This window comes from Phycodurus eques, chromosome 16 (genome assembly GCF_024500275.1).
Source record: "Phycodurus eques isolate BA_2022a chromosome 16, UOR_Pequ_1.1, whole genome shotgun sequence".
In the NCBI taxonomy this organism is placed as follows: Eukaryota; Metazoa; Chordata; class Actinopteri; order Syngnathiformes; family Syngnathidae; genus Phycodurus; species Phycodurus eques.
In genome coordinates this window covers 18,843,521-18,860,565 of record NC_084540.1, presented here as the reverse complement: position 1 = coordinate 18,860,565, position 17,045 = coordinate 18,843,521, and the positions used below count along the sequence as shown (strand labels likewise).

At 42.0% G+C, this 17,045-nt stretch overlaps 1 protein-coding gene across 3 annotated transcripts in view; it reads left to right on the top strand.

The window, feature by feature from the left end:
• Positions 1-16,451, top strand: part of rhbdf1a (rhomboid 5 homolog 1a (Drosophila)) — a 37,631-nt gene extending 21,180 nt beyond the window's left edge. For 2 of the 3 annotated variants that reach the window (XM_061701041.1, XM_061701042.1), the window contains 18 exons: positions 2,044-2,189; positions 3,253-3,392; positions 4,412-4,519; positions 4,963-5,176; positions 6,898-7,104; positions 8,014-8,133; positions 8,218-8,378; positions 9,424-9,675; positions 9,787-9,898; positions 9,986-10,060; positions 10,952-11,113; positions 11,187-11,287; positions 11,359-11,422; positions 12,044-12,138; positions 12,232-12,307; positions 12,394-12,494; positions 13,705-13,858; positions 14,223-16,451. In XM_061701041.1, coding sequence (XP_061557025.1) covers positions 2,073-2,189; positions 3,253-3,392; positions 4,412-4,519; positions 4,963-5,176; positions 6,898-7,104; positions 8,014-8,133; positions 8,218-8,378; positions 9,424-9,675; positions 9,787-9,898; positions 9,986-10,060; positions 10,952-11,113; positions 11,187-11,287; positions 11,359-11,422; positions 12,044-12,138; positions 12,232-12,307; positions 12,394-12,494; positions 13,705-13,858; positions 14,223-14,642 — 2,679 coding nt within the window. In that variant the 5' untranslated portion in view covers positions 2,044-2,072 and the 3' untranslated portion in view covers positions 14,643-16,451. The remainder of the gene's footprint in view (positions 1-2,043; positions 2,190-3,252; positions 3,393-4,411; positions 4,520-4,962; positions 5,177-6,897; positions 7,105-8,013; positions 8,134-8,217; positions 8,379-9,423; positions 9,676-9,786; positions 9,899-9,985; positions 10,061-10,951; positions 11,114-11,186; positions 11,288-11,358; positions 11,423-12,043; positions 12,139-12,231; positions 12,308-12,393; positions 12,495-13,704; positions 13,859-14,222) is intronic. The other variant, XM_061701043.1, reaches the window with a different exon arrangement.
• The last annotated feature ends 594 nt before the right edge of the window (positions 16,452-17,045 follow it).

Here is a 17,045-nt window from a genome sequence, read left to right as displayed (position 1 = left end):
TTTCACTTTTGCCGCTGTGTAACATCCACCCAATTGTCACTTGGTCAAAAAGAGAAGTTCAGAAGCTTGCGGTGTGAGTCTGAATGGCAGCGGAAAGGCAGATGTGGTCCAGAGGAAGGACACTTACTATCGAGCATAGCAGGGCCAAGTGAGGACGTGACCGAGTCCAGAAGCCGCGCTGCGATGTCACCATCATGTCATCCATTTTGTACAGCGCTTGTTCTCATTGGGGTCACGGGTGATCTGGAACGTATGCTAGCTGAATTTGGGGTAAGTAGCGGAGATACGCTCTGGACTGGTTACCAGCACGCATATAGACAAACGAGCATTCGCACCCACATTCAAACCATCTTTTCATCAATTTCGGAGGGACGTCAAGGTCTTGGTAATGTCACTGTTGTGCAATATTTTCTCCAACTGATAATGACTGTCTTCACTGTGGAAATTATTTTGGAACCCTTTTTGTGACTGAGACCTTTAAACAATGAGAACCCTATAATTCTGTGGAAGCTCTCTGGACCATGGCTGTAAAATGTGACCACAAAAAATGTCAGGAAAAGCCTACTAGAACCTCTTAACCTTATTGGGGATCATCAGAGGGTCTTTAAATGGTGGCAGGTGTGTGTTGAGTCCCATTTAACATGTGATTGATTAATTCTAACACAGCCACATCCTTAGTTATGAGTGTGCACACTTGTGCACCCACATTATTTCAGTTGGTTATTTTTACTTCATTTCATCAGATTTCATTTATTTATGGAGGATAGGTTAAAGGTCACATTAAGGGTGGAAAAGTTCGAAATGATTTAGCTTGGTCTAATTTTTTTTTAAATCACAAAAAATGGCATTTGACCAGGTGTGTAGACTTTTTGTATCAATTTTAGATTAAGACTTTTTTTTTTGTTTTTTTTCTTTTTAATTCTTTACGAGCTATATACGTGGAACGTCGATTTAGCTGACTTTGGATTTAACGCACAAAAAGTAGTATCCAGTTGGAACTCAAAATCATTCCTCCCATGCACCAGTGAGGAAAATTTGGATAAACGGTAAAACTTTTTCAAACTTTTTTTGTATTTATTTACAACAATTGTGTACTGTACTGGTGTTTTTAGGCCACGGAAAAAGTGCTCAAATTTAACAGACAATTGGATTAAACGGATGGCCCCCCGTTTAGTCCGTTAAATTGAGATTCCATTGTACAAGTACTATATCTAGTGGGAAGCACGGCGAACTAGTGGTTAGCACCTCTGCCTGACAGTCGAGCTGTCCCAGCTTAGAATCTCGGCTCGGGCCTTCCTGTGTGAAGTTTATGTTCTCCTCGAACTTCGTATGAGATTTCTCCCAGTATTCCAACTTGCAGGAGCTGGAGCTGAGATTCAAATCCCGAACTATAGAACTGTGAGGCGGACTTAGTAACCACTTCCACATTTGCTGCCAGGATATTTCCATCTCAAACTTTTCTTTTCTTACTACGCATGTACACTTTGTTTAACCAGAAATAAAAACACACAGGGAGTATTTTTGCATCTTTCTCCACTTTGCTATGAGGGGACAGTTTTGTTGCAGACATTTACGAGTAGACGACAGGAAGTAAAACATGCAGTAAAAAGGCCTGCCTATGAGGCGATGAGCTTTTATTCTGCACCTCCTGTGGTCAACGGGGGGTCTGCTCACATTTGTTGTTCGGCTCTGGAGATGGTCCAACATTTAGTTAAGAGCGGAAGATGTTATATTTGCAAAAAGTGCTCTGCTTTTCTTCTATTTCCACTTCCTGGGGGTGGAATGGAATTGCGTCCGCATTTTTCTATGCACACATGGGTCCCCAAGAAAATTCCCAGGAACTAAATTTAGCTACTTCCAAGCAATTTCTAATTCCTGTGCTGCAAAAATTCTCCATAGTGTCTACAGCACCTTCTTGTGGGCTCAATCTGTTCTGCAAGTCGCAGCGTTGGCCCTCTTTTGAGTTTTGATGCTTGCAATGACACATTACATAATGTTTTCCTCTCCCTCCTTTGGTGTGTGTGTGTGTGTGTGTGTGTGCAGCTGGCAGGCCTGTGGTGGGGACACACAACATGGCAGAAGCGCGGCGGGAGAGCACCAGCAGCCTGCAGAGAAAGAAGCCTCCGTGGCTGCGACTGGACATTCCCACTGCTCAGATGTCACTGGACGAGCCACCCACGTTTGTTCAGGTGAATCATAGGATCCCTAATAGTAATAATATGACAAATTTGTTCAAATAACATTACAAATGAAAATCACATTTAACATGTCTCATTGACCTCTTAACAACAACAACAATAATAATAATAATAGAATTCCATAGAAAGAGCACAACAAACATATGTAAGGAAAATCAAAGATTTTTAGTTTTCCAGTTTGTATTGCTTTAATGTTTTGATCTTTTTGAAATGTGCTTATAAATAACTGTAAAATAAATGCTTACTATAAACAGTGTTATTAAGTATCTAATTAACTGATGTGTTAAGTGAGTATCATGCAATACATGACTTGTTTTATGCATTCTCTAAACTTATGAGACCTCGTCTTAAGGTTTAATACGATTTTGGTGAATTGGATCGAGGCACAGGCAGACAGATAAGCAAGCTCCGTGGACGTGTGGTGGATGCCAGACATTTTATATTCAGAAATATGTGAAAAGCAGGCGTCAAACCCCTCTGAATCATTTTGAAAATCAATTGAACCCATTATTCTTATAATTAATATCATCGTCATTATAGTTTTTTAAATCATCCCACATGGCTGGCATGCAGTCTTTTATTTTCCAAAACAATACTGTTATCATTGAGAGGTATATTCAAAAGCATTTGAATAATACTCTGATGGTTGATGACTTTGACTTTGAAAACTATGCCGACTGTCATTTGTATCCAATATTTAGGAAAATCAGAGGACAATATAATTTGTGTAATAATTTGGTATGCAAGTGTACGCCAGTCACAAAAGTACTAGCGCCCTTTAATTTTTCCAATAAATCATCATATTAACTGCTACATTTGGAAAAGCCGTCCATCCTGTTCGTTTGTGGGAAGCTGGAGCCTATTCCAGCTGACTTCAGGCGAAAGGCAGACTACACCCTGGACTGTTCGCCAGTCAATCACACCGCAAAATTGGAAAATATGAATAACATACAGTATTTCTATTGAAATTGTTTATTTATTTTTTTAAATAAACTGCAATTGGATCGACGGGCATGGGCTAACTTTTGATATTTAATATTTAAACTTCTCGCAGCCGATAAAGAGGCAGGGCTTCCTGCGCAGCATCAGCATGCCGGTGGAGACGTCTCACCTCCAGTCGCCGCCCCGGGACTTCTTTGACAGCCGGCGGCCAGCCTTGCAGCGCCAGTCGTCCATCACGCAGACCATCAAGAGGTGAGACCTACTCTATATTTATACACCTGCGTAAGAAGAACCTTTTACCTTTTCTTGTTTCCTTCTTTTTATGCAAATTGCTTGGCTGGTTTTGATTTAACCAGCTTGACCTTACCTGCGTGCTAACATCTGATCAATAGGTGGTTTCCTTAAGCGGGGTACACATATCTCGACAATTGGGCCGAATTTCGGCATGCCCCTCGTTGTGCTCGAAGTCAGCAAATGAACGATTATCAGATGTCCCTGAAAGATTATCCTGAGTGTTTATCCTGTGGTGTGGGGTGTGTTAAGAGTGATTTTTGAAAAGTACCACTGCTAGTTAGAATTTGTCCCGCCACAAATGGTCAAGCACTTTCAATCGCTTCATTGAACAAACAGTAACAAAACAAATGCAGAAAAAGCACGTTTGTACACTAACTGCTACGGCTACAACTGACGCCCAAGGACTCAACGCGCAGACTGGCTAACCTGAGCTAACAACAGCCTCTGACTACACTCTCATTCGCTAAGGCGCACGTCACTCACCGGGATAGGCCCCGCCTTTTAAAGTCACACATGTTCAAAGTCACACATTCTACAGTGTAGAATGTGAGGATTGCCACCCCAAGTGGGCAAAAATAATTCCTGCACCTCACATGCTTATTTTGTATCGGTATTATGCATAAAGCTTTAAAATGTAAATAATATAATTTATGGTTCCTACTTTACGGATGTTTGTCGATATATCGAGAAACAAAGGACTGCTGTAGTTGCGTTTTTTGTTTTTGTTCTTTCCCAAATCAAATCCCCTGTAAGCCATTTATTTTGGACATCCAAGAGTTCGGCCTTTGCTTACTTATATCACATGGGAGGGAAATGCTCGCGTTCGGCCCCATCGTCGGTACCCCGCCTTAACCGTCTGCTTGGCCCCCGCATGACGACTCCCACCGCTTGCACTCTTGCTTCTCACTTTCTGTTCTTTCTCTGTTTCCTTCTTCTCCTCCTTCTTCTCTTTGCACCTTCCTCCCGTCCGGCGACAGCAGCAGGAGGGTTCACTTTGAGCGGATTAACACAGTGCCCGTCAAGGGTCAGCGAGCTGCCCGCCGCAGCGCCAGGAAGCATCACTCGCTTTCCAGAACGCTGCTCAGGTATGCAGGGCAGACCCCACTTGTTAGAGCGCACACGGCGCTGGATGTGCACTTACGTCCTTGTTTGTTTTGTTTTTAACTCTCACTTGTGCACAGCCGCTGTCATATTTCTTTTCACATTAAGAAGAATGATTTTATGTAAATTGTAACTGTCAATGTTGGAGCAAGTGGACATATAAAGTAGGAAGTTTTGGGTGGTGATTTGGTTGGCACAAACGGTATGGGTTGTGGGTGAGTGAGTGAGTGAATGAATGAATGAATGTCGGTGGGCGAATGGATCAGTGTGGCTGTGTCAGTCAGACTGTTCTTGTGTTTGTACTCACAAACATTCCCAGACGTGTTCCCTCACACTACAATTCTGACATCCGGGAAAGCGTTATCTTATCACGAGTGCCGTAATTGTTTGCGACTGTGACGTGAACGCCTGCCGCTTGTGGCGTCAGGGGCACGGCCGACTGGTTCGGGGTGAGCAAGGACGGCGACGCCACGCAGAAATGGCAACGCAAGAGCCTCCGCCACTGCAGCCTGCGCTACGGAAAGCTCAAGCCGCAGGTGATCCGCGAGATGGACCTGCCCAGCCAGGACAACATCTCTTTAGCCAGCACAGAGACGCCGCCTCCCCTATATGTGCCCTCCTCGTCGCATGGCATGCAAAAGGTAAAGACAATGCATCACTGCGTCTCCAATACAGCGTCAAAGTCAAAACACAATCAAGGTGCTAGTTGCTGATTTTAAACCATTGGAAATAATGCAAATTGAATTACAGCAGACCCCCGCGTACTCTGGGTCAGAGGTGGGTGGTAACACGCTACATTTACTCAAGTAGCATTTGGAGTAAATTGTACTTGTCAGAGTACTTCTAATACTGTATATTTTTACTTTTTACTCGGGTATTTGTTATTGAAGACAACGGCCCGTGACTCGTGTTTACACTGAGACAAAGTAAAACAACAGCTTTCATGTATTGTATTTGTCTGGCACTGTCTGCCCAAACGGGGATATTTCAGCCCACTTATAACTTGAGAAAACACCTTGTGGTTAATTGCAGATTTTTTGTTGTTGCTTTGGCAGCCCTATTTTATCACAAATACCTGTAAAACATGCATCTCTTTGAGGTATCTGGTAATATTGTACACACACTCATATCAGAATTTGCACATTTGCATTTATTTGTTTTTATTAGTTTGATATTCATGCTCTGCCTAAAAAAAAAATAAATCAAAAATTACACGATTTACTCAGTACTTGAGTATTTTTGTCACTGTGTACTTTTTACTCTTACTCAAGTAATTTTTTGGATGAATACTTTTTACTTTTACTTGAGTCACATTATTGTCAAGTAAGAGTACTCTTAATTGAGGACAAATTTTGGCTAATCTACCCACCTGCTCATGGTTTGGTACCTGTGGATTCTACCTAATTGCAGACTTTTTTCATTTTTTTTTTTTGTTTTTTTTTCCTCAATATAACCCCTCTTATTCAAGTATTTTTGGGGCTAAAAAAAATAATATTCACGGATTTTCGCTGTTGCATTTCATCTTTAAGAACTGTTGTTTTAAACATTTTGGTTCCAGTTTTGTTACATTCATTTGCAATACATTTTAATTTAAACATTATTTAATTATAGTGGAACCTTGGTTTACAAATGACCGGGTTTTACGAAACCATTCGGTTTATGCACAAAATGTCCAGCTTTGACCACGGTGCAAGAGCTTGCTGTTGATAGTGTAAGCCAGGCTTTGTGGTCTAATGTTTCTTTTTAAATATTGTCTTTTATTCCTTTTTTCCTTTCTATCATCTTACCATGCCATCTTAAACTCTGTGACTACACAGTATTATGTTCACCGAGGATATTCCTGGCCCGAAATGGCCCCCGCATCCCACAATTCAGCACGACTTTTGCGTTGCTTTGAGGGATATGGCGGCCATTCTGGGCTAGTGGTACCCATGGTGACCGTAAGCTGTGCTTTATGCAGAAAAGCAAACACATTTCAAAGTGAGTTGCTCGCAAACGCACCTTGTTATTTCTCCGTAATAATGTGTTTCCACTTATTTCTGTATCGTACAATATATATTTTCAACAACACCCCAATGAAAAAGCAAAAGTAAGTTTTCTCTTTGCTTTCATTTTCATTCATTTCAATAGAAAACAACACTGTGCTTTGTCAACGTTTTGGTTTGCAAATGGAACATTATCATCAGAACAAATACAATTTGAAATTGAGGCTCCTCTGTCTTTTTAATTTATATTATGCTTGATGTTACAGTAAAATTAAATATACCTTTAGGAATCACGTTTTCGATGAACACTTTGGCCTACCAAACCACTCCTAAATGTCGTGATTGTTGGCCATAGTTTAAACTAATTCATGCCCTAGATCGTCGACCCACTGGCCCGCGGCCGAGCCTTCCGCACGGTCGAGGAGGTTGACGGCTACAGCGTACCGCAGACGCCAATCACGCCCGGGGCAGCGTCGCTGTGCTCCTTCACCAGCTCGCGCTCAGGCCTCAACCGGATACCCCGGCGGCGCAAGAGGGAGTCCGTGGCCAAGATGAGCTTCCGGGCGGCGGCGGCGCTGGTCAAGGTGAGCTAGCGTTTTGCACTCTTTAGAAAGAAACACCTTTCAACCTCGTCTCAAAATGGCTCATTGGGTCTGCTGACGAGGTCAACTGGTGGTTCGCAAGCCAAAAGTGGGTGGTACAAGTGTTTTGGTTGTGTCGCGGACAGCTAGTGGACAACCTCCATTCATCCATTTTCTCTAGCCCTTGTCTTCTTTGAGGTCGCGGGGTGAGCTGGATTCTATCCCGGCTGACTTTGGAGAAGAGGCAGGATACACCCAAGGACTGTTTACCTGTCAATCACAGAACACATTCAGTTGAAACCAGAAGTTTACATACACTATATTAAAAGACATCAATGTTTTTTTTTCCCCTCACTGTGACTTGAAATTGGAGTAAACCTTTCCTGTTTTAGGTCAATTAGGATTGCCAAAATTATTTCTATTTGCTAAATGCCGGAATAGTGAGACGATTATTTGTAGCGTCTGAAAACGCTTGCCAGACGACGACTCCTGTTTGTTCCTCTATTCCACCATGTTGCCTTAAATCAGTAATTCCTATTTCCTTAGTCATTTATGCAGTTTTAATATTTTGATTATCTGAATTATGTATTTATATCATTAGCAAGAGGATTAAAGTATATAAATAATCTGTTTTTGTGAAAAAGGTGACAAATTTAAATTTTGCGTTATTTTTGCCTTAGCTTACTTAGTTTGACTACGTGTGCCACGTAGTTATAGCAAGTCTGCCTCGCAATCGAGAGATTCTGGGTTCAAATCTCAGCTCTGACGTTCCTGTTTCGTGTGTTTTCTCTCCATACTTTAAGAACACTTGTCAATCTGGACATTGTTGAATCTATATACCGAAGTTTTAAAGCCAATTGGGTTAAATGTGCTGTACAAAAAGTATTTATCCGTGTGTGTTGTTTGTGTCAGGGGCGCTCCATACGGGACAGCACCCTGCGGCGGACCCATCGACGCAGCTTTACTCCGGCCAGCTTCATGGAGGAAGACGTCGACTTTCCCGATGAGCTGGACACGTCCTTCTTTGCCCGAGTAAGTCGCTCATGAGGACAACAGCAGCAGCCACGTGTGCTCTACAGTATATTTGCACATCTGCATGTTTTTTTCTTTTGTCAGGATGTTCTGATGCCCGAAGAGCTGTCCACGTACGCCGATGAGGTGTTCGAGTCGCCATCGGAGGCGGCCGTGAAAGAGGCAGAGCGCGGCAACAAGGATGAGCTGGAGCTGACGGGAAGCGCGCTGGATAAAACAGCTCTGGAGAGGAGTCACCTGATGCTGTGAGTCCACCTCCTGTAGATGGCGCTATACAAAAGGAATTCTCAGCTTATAGAACAATATAGTTTATTTTTTTGTGTGTGGAAAAAGACAAAAATCAACCACAGTGTAAGAAGTGTTTTAGTTTTTAAAAAGAATATATTTTCAAAGGTACTAGCGTTTTTAAATGGATCATAATTTTTGTTTTGTTGTTGTTTTGTTGTTGAGAATTTAGGATAATGCCATTGACATTTTTTTTTATTTATTAGCATTTTGTTTCTTAAATAAATAAACAGCTTACTCAGTTGGCTTGTTCCATCGGGGGGGAAAAATGGAGCATAGTCACTGACATGAATTTTGTAGATTATTATTTTTTTTTTGGTTTGTTTTTTTGGTTTGTTTTTCCAATTTTACTAAGATTTTTCGATCAATTGCAATTACGAATTAAAATAAATCCAGTTTCCCCCCTATTTTTTTCATTTTATATGCATTTTTTTTATTCTTATCAATTTATTCTGACCGTACTAAGTGATCCCAATAAATAAAATATAGATTCTATAATACGTTATTAACTGTCAATAATTTGTCTTATCAAGTATTATGATAAGTATTATTTTTAGAAAAATAATGAATAACATTTTGTGATTGTAATAAAAGCTATCACATCACATATGTTTGTTTCTTTGTATGGGCTAAAAGGGATAGTATTTAGCAATTATTATTATTTATACATTTCGAACATGTCTATGTAAACAACTAGTGCTGGATCGGAGATAAAAAATAGTTTAAAAAAATAACAGTTTTATATATAGAGGACCTTAAAAACAATGGCAGCTGAAACGATGTGCTATGCATAAACAAAAATCAAACATAAAACAGGACAATTGAATTTAACATAATTTAAAAACCGTGAAACGATTACAAAATCGATAAGACTCCAAAAAGGGTGTTCTCAATTAGTCAAACTCAGTCAAACAAACAAACAAAAAAAGCCTTATCTGTTAGGTTAAAGTAAAATAATTGTGTTGTTTGTTTTTTAATTTCTGTCTTCCATGTGATCCCGGGCAGACCTTTGGAGCGAGGGTGGCGTAAAGCCAAAGAGGGCGCGCCGGGCCCGCCCAAGGTGCCCTTGCGTCAGGAGGTGGTGAGCGTCAACGGGCAGCGGCGCGGCCAACGCATCGTGGTGCCCGTCAAGAAGCTTTTCGCCCGTGAGAAGAGGCCGTACGGGCTGGGCATGGTGGGCAAGCTGACCAACCGCACGTACCGCAAGCGCATCGACAGCTACGTCAAGCGGCAGATCGAGGACATGGACGACCACAGGTGCGGTCCGTTCCGGTACACTCGCTCGCCATAACATTAAGTACGCTTCACGACAGCCAACGCAGTAGTAGTTTTATTGTTGTTATTATTTTTAATCTCTCCTGCCTGCAGGCCTTTTTTTACATACTGGATCACCTTTGTCCACTTGCTGATCACCATCCTGGCTGTGTGCATCTACGGCATTGCGCCGGTGGGCTTCTCCCAGCACGAGACGGTCGATTCTGTGAGTGGGCGCTCCGATTTGGGCATCCTCACGGCCGCACTGTAAAGTTTGTCAGTGACGGTCTCGTCTCGTTTGGTGTGTCGGCAGGTTTTAAGAAATAAAGGCGTGTACGAAAATGTCAAGTTTGTACAGCAGGAGAATTTCTGGATCGGGCCGGGCTCGGTAAGCGCACACACAAAGCGGGGAAAACATTGCATTTTTACATTGATTATTACCTTTTATCACATTGAGCATCCCTATATAGCAGACGCAGAAGAGAGCTAACTCTATTTTTAAAACTGTCCCGGGACGTGGAACGTGAGCAGCTTTGTGTCTGCTGTTATCATATCAATGTGCTAAAGAACACAAAGCAAGACTCGCGTATTGAATGCTAATGCTATTTATGTATTAATCACTTTGCTTTAGTCCTGCTTTTTATCTTGATTCCAGAGGTTGTTTATTGTTGACTCAGTGAAGCAAGAGTTGTGCAGCCTAGGGATTATGCCACGCTGTGAAATTTATCCTGGCTACACTTCTTCCATTACATGAGGATGGTAGACTTTTTTTTGTGTCCAATCACATTTCAGCCTCCGTATTACCGTGTCATTCTGATCTGCCCAGGGCCTTCAGAATCAGTAGTGATGGCCGATGTAACTTAAACGTTACTAACAATGAGACTGTTTCTCCAACCAATAACATTTCAAAATCGTACCACAGGGCCAGGCAATAACGGCAGAATGTTTCTCCCCTGTGATTGGTTAGTCCGCGCAAAGCTTGTTACAGCTAACTTCAACGAGCAAAACATGTCTTCAGCAATCTGCACACACAAATATATTTACATTTTAAATAGATTGTACTCACCATATCTGGTTAGGTTCTAATATATGACTAAATACTTTGTCAATAGTCTTTAATTAGCATTAGGCAAGCAGACTAAAAGGCTAAATTGTGATTGTTTTAAATACAGAAGATGTAATTTAAAAAAAAAAAAAAAAAAATCCAAAACAATAATACAAAGTAAAGTAGTTGGAATTGGGTGTCGACGTAACGTGAAGCTGCTATCGTTCCCTGCAGGAGGCGCTGATCCACCTGGGGGCCAAATACTCTCCATGCATGCGGCAGGACAAGCAAGTGCATGAGTTCATCAGGGAAAAACGAGCCATCGAACGCAACTCGGCGTGCTGCGTGCGCAACGATCGCTCCGGCTGTGTGCAGACTTCCGAAGAGGAGTGCTCGGTCCGTCGCTGTATTGATTACTAGTTTAACTTGATAAGCGCGAGTGATTCTGACTCACCCTTTTTACGTCCAGAGCACTCTGGCTGTGTGGGTGAAGTGGCCGAAGCATTCCAGCACGCCTCAGTTAAACGGGAAGGACAGACAGTACGGCTCCGTCTGCCGTCAGGACCCCAGGTATACGCTAAGCGCGCTCGTTCACCGTTAAGCCCACGCACGCAAGCTACTAATGGTGCGTTTGCTGTCAGGATATGTCTGGAGCCCGCCTCGGTCTCGCCGCACGAGTGGCCCGACGACATCACCAAGTGGCCAGTGAGTGATAAATGTTTTACTCGATGGCCTGACCATCAGTGAGAGGGGGGGGGGGGGCGGTACGAGAATCCCATTGATGTAGAATGATAACGCACTTGATTTTCTATCACCGGTGTCCAAAGTTTATGTCAATACATGGACCTGTTGTGATGATTCTGAGCTTGTCAGAGCAATAATCCTACGTATTTTCAAAGGTGTTTGACCCAACGTGTGAGAAGTAGCTGGAAGAAATAGCAAGAATGCTATTGATGTTTACTGGCCCAAGGGAATGATCAGGACTATCATTTTCCATTTTTGTTTAATCTTTTTTCTTGCTGGCAGAGCCAGAACACGATTGCTTTTTGATTATATCTGACACAAAGTTCCACACTTTGAACTGAATGTCTTTTGTCCTCTTTGTCAGCGCAAGAAAACTAGCTTGACACAAAGCTGAGTTCAAATCAGGGTGTACATACAGTATTTCTATTGCAATTCTAAACCGAACGTGTGTGTGTGTGTCATGCTGACAAACACGCTCAGACGTGTTCCCTCACACTACTGTTATGACATCCAAGGAAGTGTCGTCCTGTTATCGCGGTGTTCTTATCATGAGTGTCGAAGTGAAATTGCGCGTGCTGTTAGATTTGCACCAGGTACAACACAGGGAACCACACCAACCTGCCTCACATTGACTGCACCATCATGGGCCGACCCTGCTGCATCGGAACCAAAGGAAGGTGAGCAAACTTTTTTTTTTTTTTTTTTTTTTTAATAAACAATGTGTTCACTATTTCTTTGTGATCGCTGACCTCGTCTTTTTCTTGTTCGAGGTGTGAAATCACATCGCGGGAATATTGTGACTTCATGAATGGTTTCTTTCATGAGGAAGCAACACTCTGCTCCCAAGTCAGCTCCACATTTGTAACCTTTGTTGTTTTGTTTTGGGGTTTTTTTCAAAGGCGGGATTCTAATATCACTGTTCCATCTTGTAGGTGCATTGCATGGATGACGTATGTGGACTGCTGCCTTTCCTCAACCCTGAGATCCCGGATCAGTTTTACAGACTCTGGCTCTCACTCTTTCTGCACGCGGGGTGAGTCGACGGGGAAGATAAATGCTCTCTGTTGGTTTTACGATGGCTTTTCCACCACTTAGCTTCCCGTAGTGGGCGGTCTTAAATAAGTGTCCCATCCATTAATGAAGGGATGAACGTAATTATTTGTGGGGGAATCTACAGTAGGTTACTTTTTTCCAGTACTCTAATTGGAAGTTCCCGCCACTAAGACTAAAATAAGCTATAATTAAGTCATAATAAGTCGTAGTTATGTTCTTTCTTACCTTTTTAAGCCATTAAAGTGACTTAAAATGATAATTCTCTACTTGTTCTATATACCAGTGGTTTTAAAAAAATATTCACTAAGTACCGCATCAAAAAATGCTTGCCTGTCCGAGTACGACCATAATGACCACCATTAAAATACAGTAGCAAAGTAAAATACAGTGTTAAACATAAATGCAGCAATGTTTTATTCCCAAAAAGCATATTACTTAACATTAGGCACAGTTTGACCATTAACAATATGCTTTAAAGTAGTAAAACAAAACATTTTAATTCATGAATTATTCAATAAAATGTATTGCACGTAAAAGTTCAATAAAAATGTAACCCAAATAAATGTGTGAAAACAAACAGTTCTGAACGATTAGATGCAAATGTTATTTACGTAAAAGCTAAATACAACTGAACTCTACCTGACAAATGCACTGCATTTCATAAAAATAAAAGAAGTTTAAGCCACTGTAACATCATGCACAGTTGGAGCATTTAATTCAGGGATTCTTTTGCATACCACTAGAGGGAGCCCGTGTAACACTAGCAGTACCACACTTTGAGAATCTATCCTGTAAATCTATACTGTATATCCTCCTCAACTCACTTCAACATAGTTCCTTGGCACCAAGATTATTAGTGCTCAGTTTTGAGGGTTTTTTTAAACTGTTGATGCATTTTGTGGCGTACAAATGTCCCTAATATTGTGACTGGTGAATGTAAAATACTTCCAGCGGGCCAATCACAGCCCACGCAAAGAGCTGACATCAGTTAAGAGGCGCTTTGATTAGTCTCGATGTTTTTGGCGTCCTGGCTAATTAAAGAAAGTACCTCCATGAACGAGCTTTACTCGCGCTGAATCATTCGACTAATAGGATCATTCCCCCCCGCCCCCCCCCCCCCCGCACGTGCCGAGGCTGCATCGTACAACGTACTGTAAGTCACGTTGCCACCTTCCGTGCCGTCTTTGCAGGATCCTTCACTGCATGGTGTCGGTGGCATTTCAGATGACCATCCTGAGGGACCTGGAGAAGCTGGCGGGATGGCTGCGCATCTCCATCATTTACATCGTCAGCGGCATCACCGGCAACCTGGCGTCGGCCATCTTCCTGCCATACAGAGCCGAGGTGATGGACACACAAGAGCCCACGTCCACATGAAAACACGTGTTTACTTCCCACTGTTTTCATTCATTATTGTCTGAAAAACATCCAGACTTACAATCTTGAGGGGACATAATGCCGCACGGCTCCCGCAGAATGAGGGAAGAGGCGGAGTTTTACAAGACTTTTTGGACAGTTCAAGTGTTCAAGAGAGTTAATAGATTTGTTTTCAAACTATTTTCAACACTTTAAATTGGTTAATGTGTAAAAAAATTGTTTTATTGATTTGTAAAAGAAAAAACAAAAAATGTACTGACCCTTTTTGTACATGAAAGAATTCCACCCGACAGCAACAATATGAAGACTTCCTTACGTTTGTGATGTGCAGGTGGGACCAGCGGGCTCTCAGTTCGGCATCCTGGCCTGCTTGTTCGTGGAGTTGTTCCAGAGCTGGCAGATCCTGGCGCAGCCTTGGCACGCCTTTACCAAGCTGCTGTGCGTGGTGCTCTTCCTGTTCGCCTTCGGCCTGCTGCCGTGGATCGACAACTTTGCGCACTTCAGCGGCTTCGTGTCGGGCTTCTTCCTGTCCTTCGCCTTCCTGCCCTACATCAGCTTCGGCCGCATGGACCTGTACCGCAAGCGTTGCCAGATCATCGTTTTCCTGCTTGTGTTTGTGGGCCTCTTCTCGGGCCTGGCCGTGCTCTTCTACGTCTACCCCATCAAGTGCGAGTGGTGCGAACTGCTCACCTGCATCCCCTTCACGGACAAATTTTGCGAGAAGTACGACCTCAACGCGCACCTCCATTGAGGGCACCCTCCCCCTCTCCCACACACACACACACGAATCAGGTCAGAACGGGACGTTTAAAAACCACTTGAACTCAAGATATTCTACTCTCGTCAGTGTAAAACCCACGTCACCTTTTTTAATCAGCCCCCTGCTCACCCACCACTGTGCACTCCTTATGAGGTTCAGCACTTCACCAGGTGTCGGAAGTACTGAAAGCCACTGCTGGTACACAGGAGAGAACGAGCTAATCATTGTCATTTGTGTTTCACTCTTAATGTGGAGTTTTTAAACAGGAGGAGGATCAGTGCCAAATGCGGGGGGTGGGGGGGGGGGGGGGGGGGTATAATCTGATTTAACATTCAACTTACTGCTTTTTAAACACATTTAGGTTAAAATTCAAACATCAAACAGGACATTGTCATTAACAATGGTCAACCTCCGTAATTGCTACTTAAATCAGAATTCTTCCATCCATTTTCTGAGCCGCTCCTCCTCACTAGTGTCGCGGGCGTGCTGGAGCCTATCCCAGCTGTCATCGGGCAGGAGGCGGGGTACACCCTGAACTGGTCGCCAGCCAATCAATCAGAATTCTTTCCATATAATTATGATTTGATTCCTTGTACTTCCACGACAGCACTTAACAAAATACACAATGCCACTGAACGCAGAATTCTGTCTCTTAATACTAATTCTAATAGTAGAATTCTTTATTTTCTACTAGAGCACTAAAAAAAAAAAAAACACACATTTTCTTTTTCCACATCCCAGTTCCTACCTAAAACATTTTCATCAATTTGGACCTTATACTTCAACTGGAACTTAATGCTTACCTTTTACAGCTTTTTGAAATACTAATTTTTTGGGACAATATTTATACAATAACTTCAAATTTACTATTTCCACATTAGAGTCTACCTAAAACAGTATTTGGGGACTTTTTCATCAATTTAAACCTTATACTTCTTTGAGAGCATTAAAGAAAAAAACTTGATAATTATTATTTGTAACTTGTTCATATTTTTGGAAAATATAGTTGTACAATTAACTTCAAATGTGTTCCCCCCACCCCACATTTACCTGAAACACTGCATTTTCACATTTTTATCAATTGATATTTGTTCTTCAGCACTTAAAAATGGCCTTTACATTCTTAATTCTCATCATTCCAACCGAAAACACATCACTATGACTCAGTGAAATACACTCTTAATAGTTTGTTCATGTTTGCACCTGAAACTCCTACTAGAGCACTCACAAATGAAAAATTTACTCATCATATTTTACAAAAAACAACAATATTTCTTCATTTAAAAAAATGTCTTCACGTGTTTGGACATTATACTTTACACTATGGTGTTATAACCCCTCTTGTAAAATGCCGAATTGTGACATTTTAAAATCTATTTCATGACTTCACACTCAATTTGCATGTCGTACTTTTACTACAACAGCAAAATAATTGCAACCTTTTTGAAACCAACACAATTTGAATGTTAATGATCCAATTTCCACACTTGGTTCTCATCCTCTTCCACAGAACTCTTTCAGGCAACCTCAAACTGACAGCAGGGACGACGACAAAAAATAGAAATCCAATATTAAAACCTTTGGTGCCTTGTTGAAAGAGAAATGTACCAACTACTACTGCCATATTGTTTGTTACATTATGCTGAGCACTCAAATGTTTTTCTTTTCCTCGTATTTTGTGTTATTGCTTCTCCAGAAGTGATGTTCGTCTTGAACACGGTAGCGTTTTAGCTGCCTGTCAACTCACATGTAACTGAAAACAACAGTAAAAAGAGAGAAAAAAAACAAATGATAAAATGATCACATGGTGTGTCTCTTGCTCTTTATTATTTGTTCATACAGAGACACTGCAAAATCGCCAACACAAGTATTAGAACGCATTTATCTGGCTCTGCCTTTTACGCGGAACCCAGCGACGGTGAGAAATTCCCACGACAATGCGATTTCATACGGCGACTTAAGAGACTGCATCAGACTTGTTCCGAAAAAAGCCGGCATTAATGCGGCCTTGCCTTTCACACACAACTCAGGAAAGGACGGATATTCTTGCGACTTTGTGCAATTTCACACAGATACCCCGTCACAGTTGTGACCGAAGACCGGCCATTAACACAGCCTTGCCTTTTAAGGATGGAAATTGCAATGACTAAGCAATTTCACACAGAGACTGCATCAAGAGTCATAGCAGAAGACCCAGCTTTAACGCGGCTTAGCCTTTTGCACAGAACCCAGCGAAGGAAGGACATTTTCCGACCTATGACATTTTACACAGAGACGACGAGGAGGTTTCAGAACGGACACAACATCCCGCGGAAAATTGCTGTGCGATTCTGTTCCGTGTGTGTGCCGATTTATACAGAACAAACCCCCAATTTTTATTTAAAAAAAATCCGT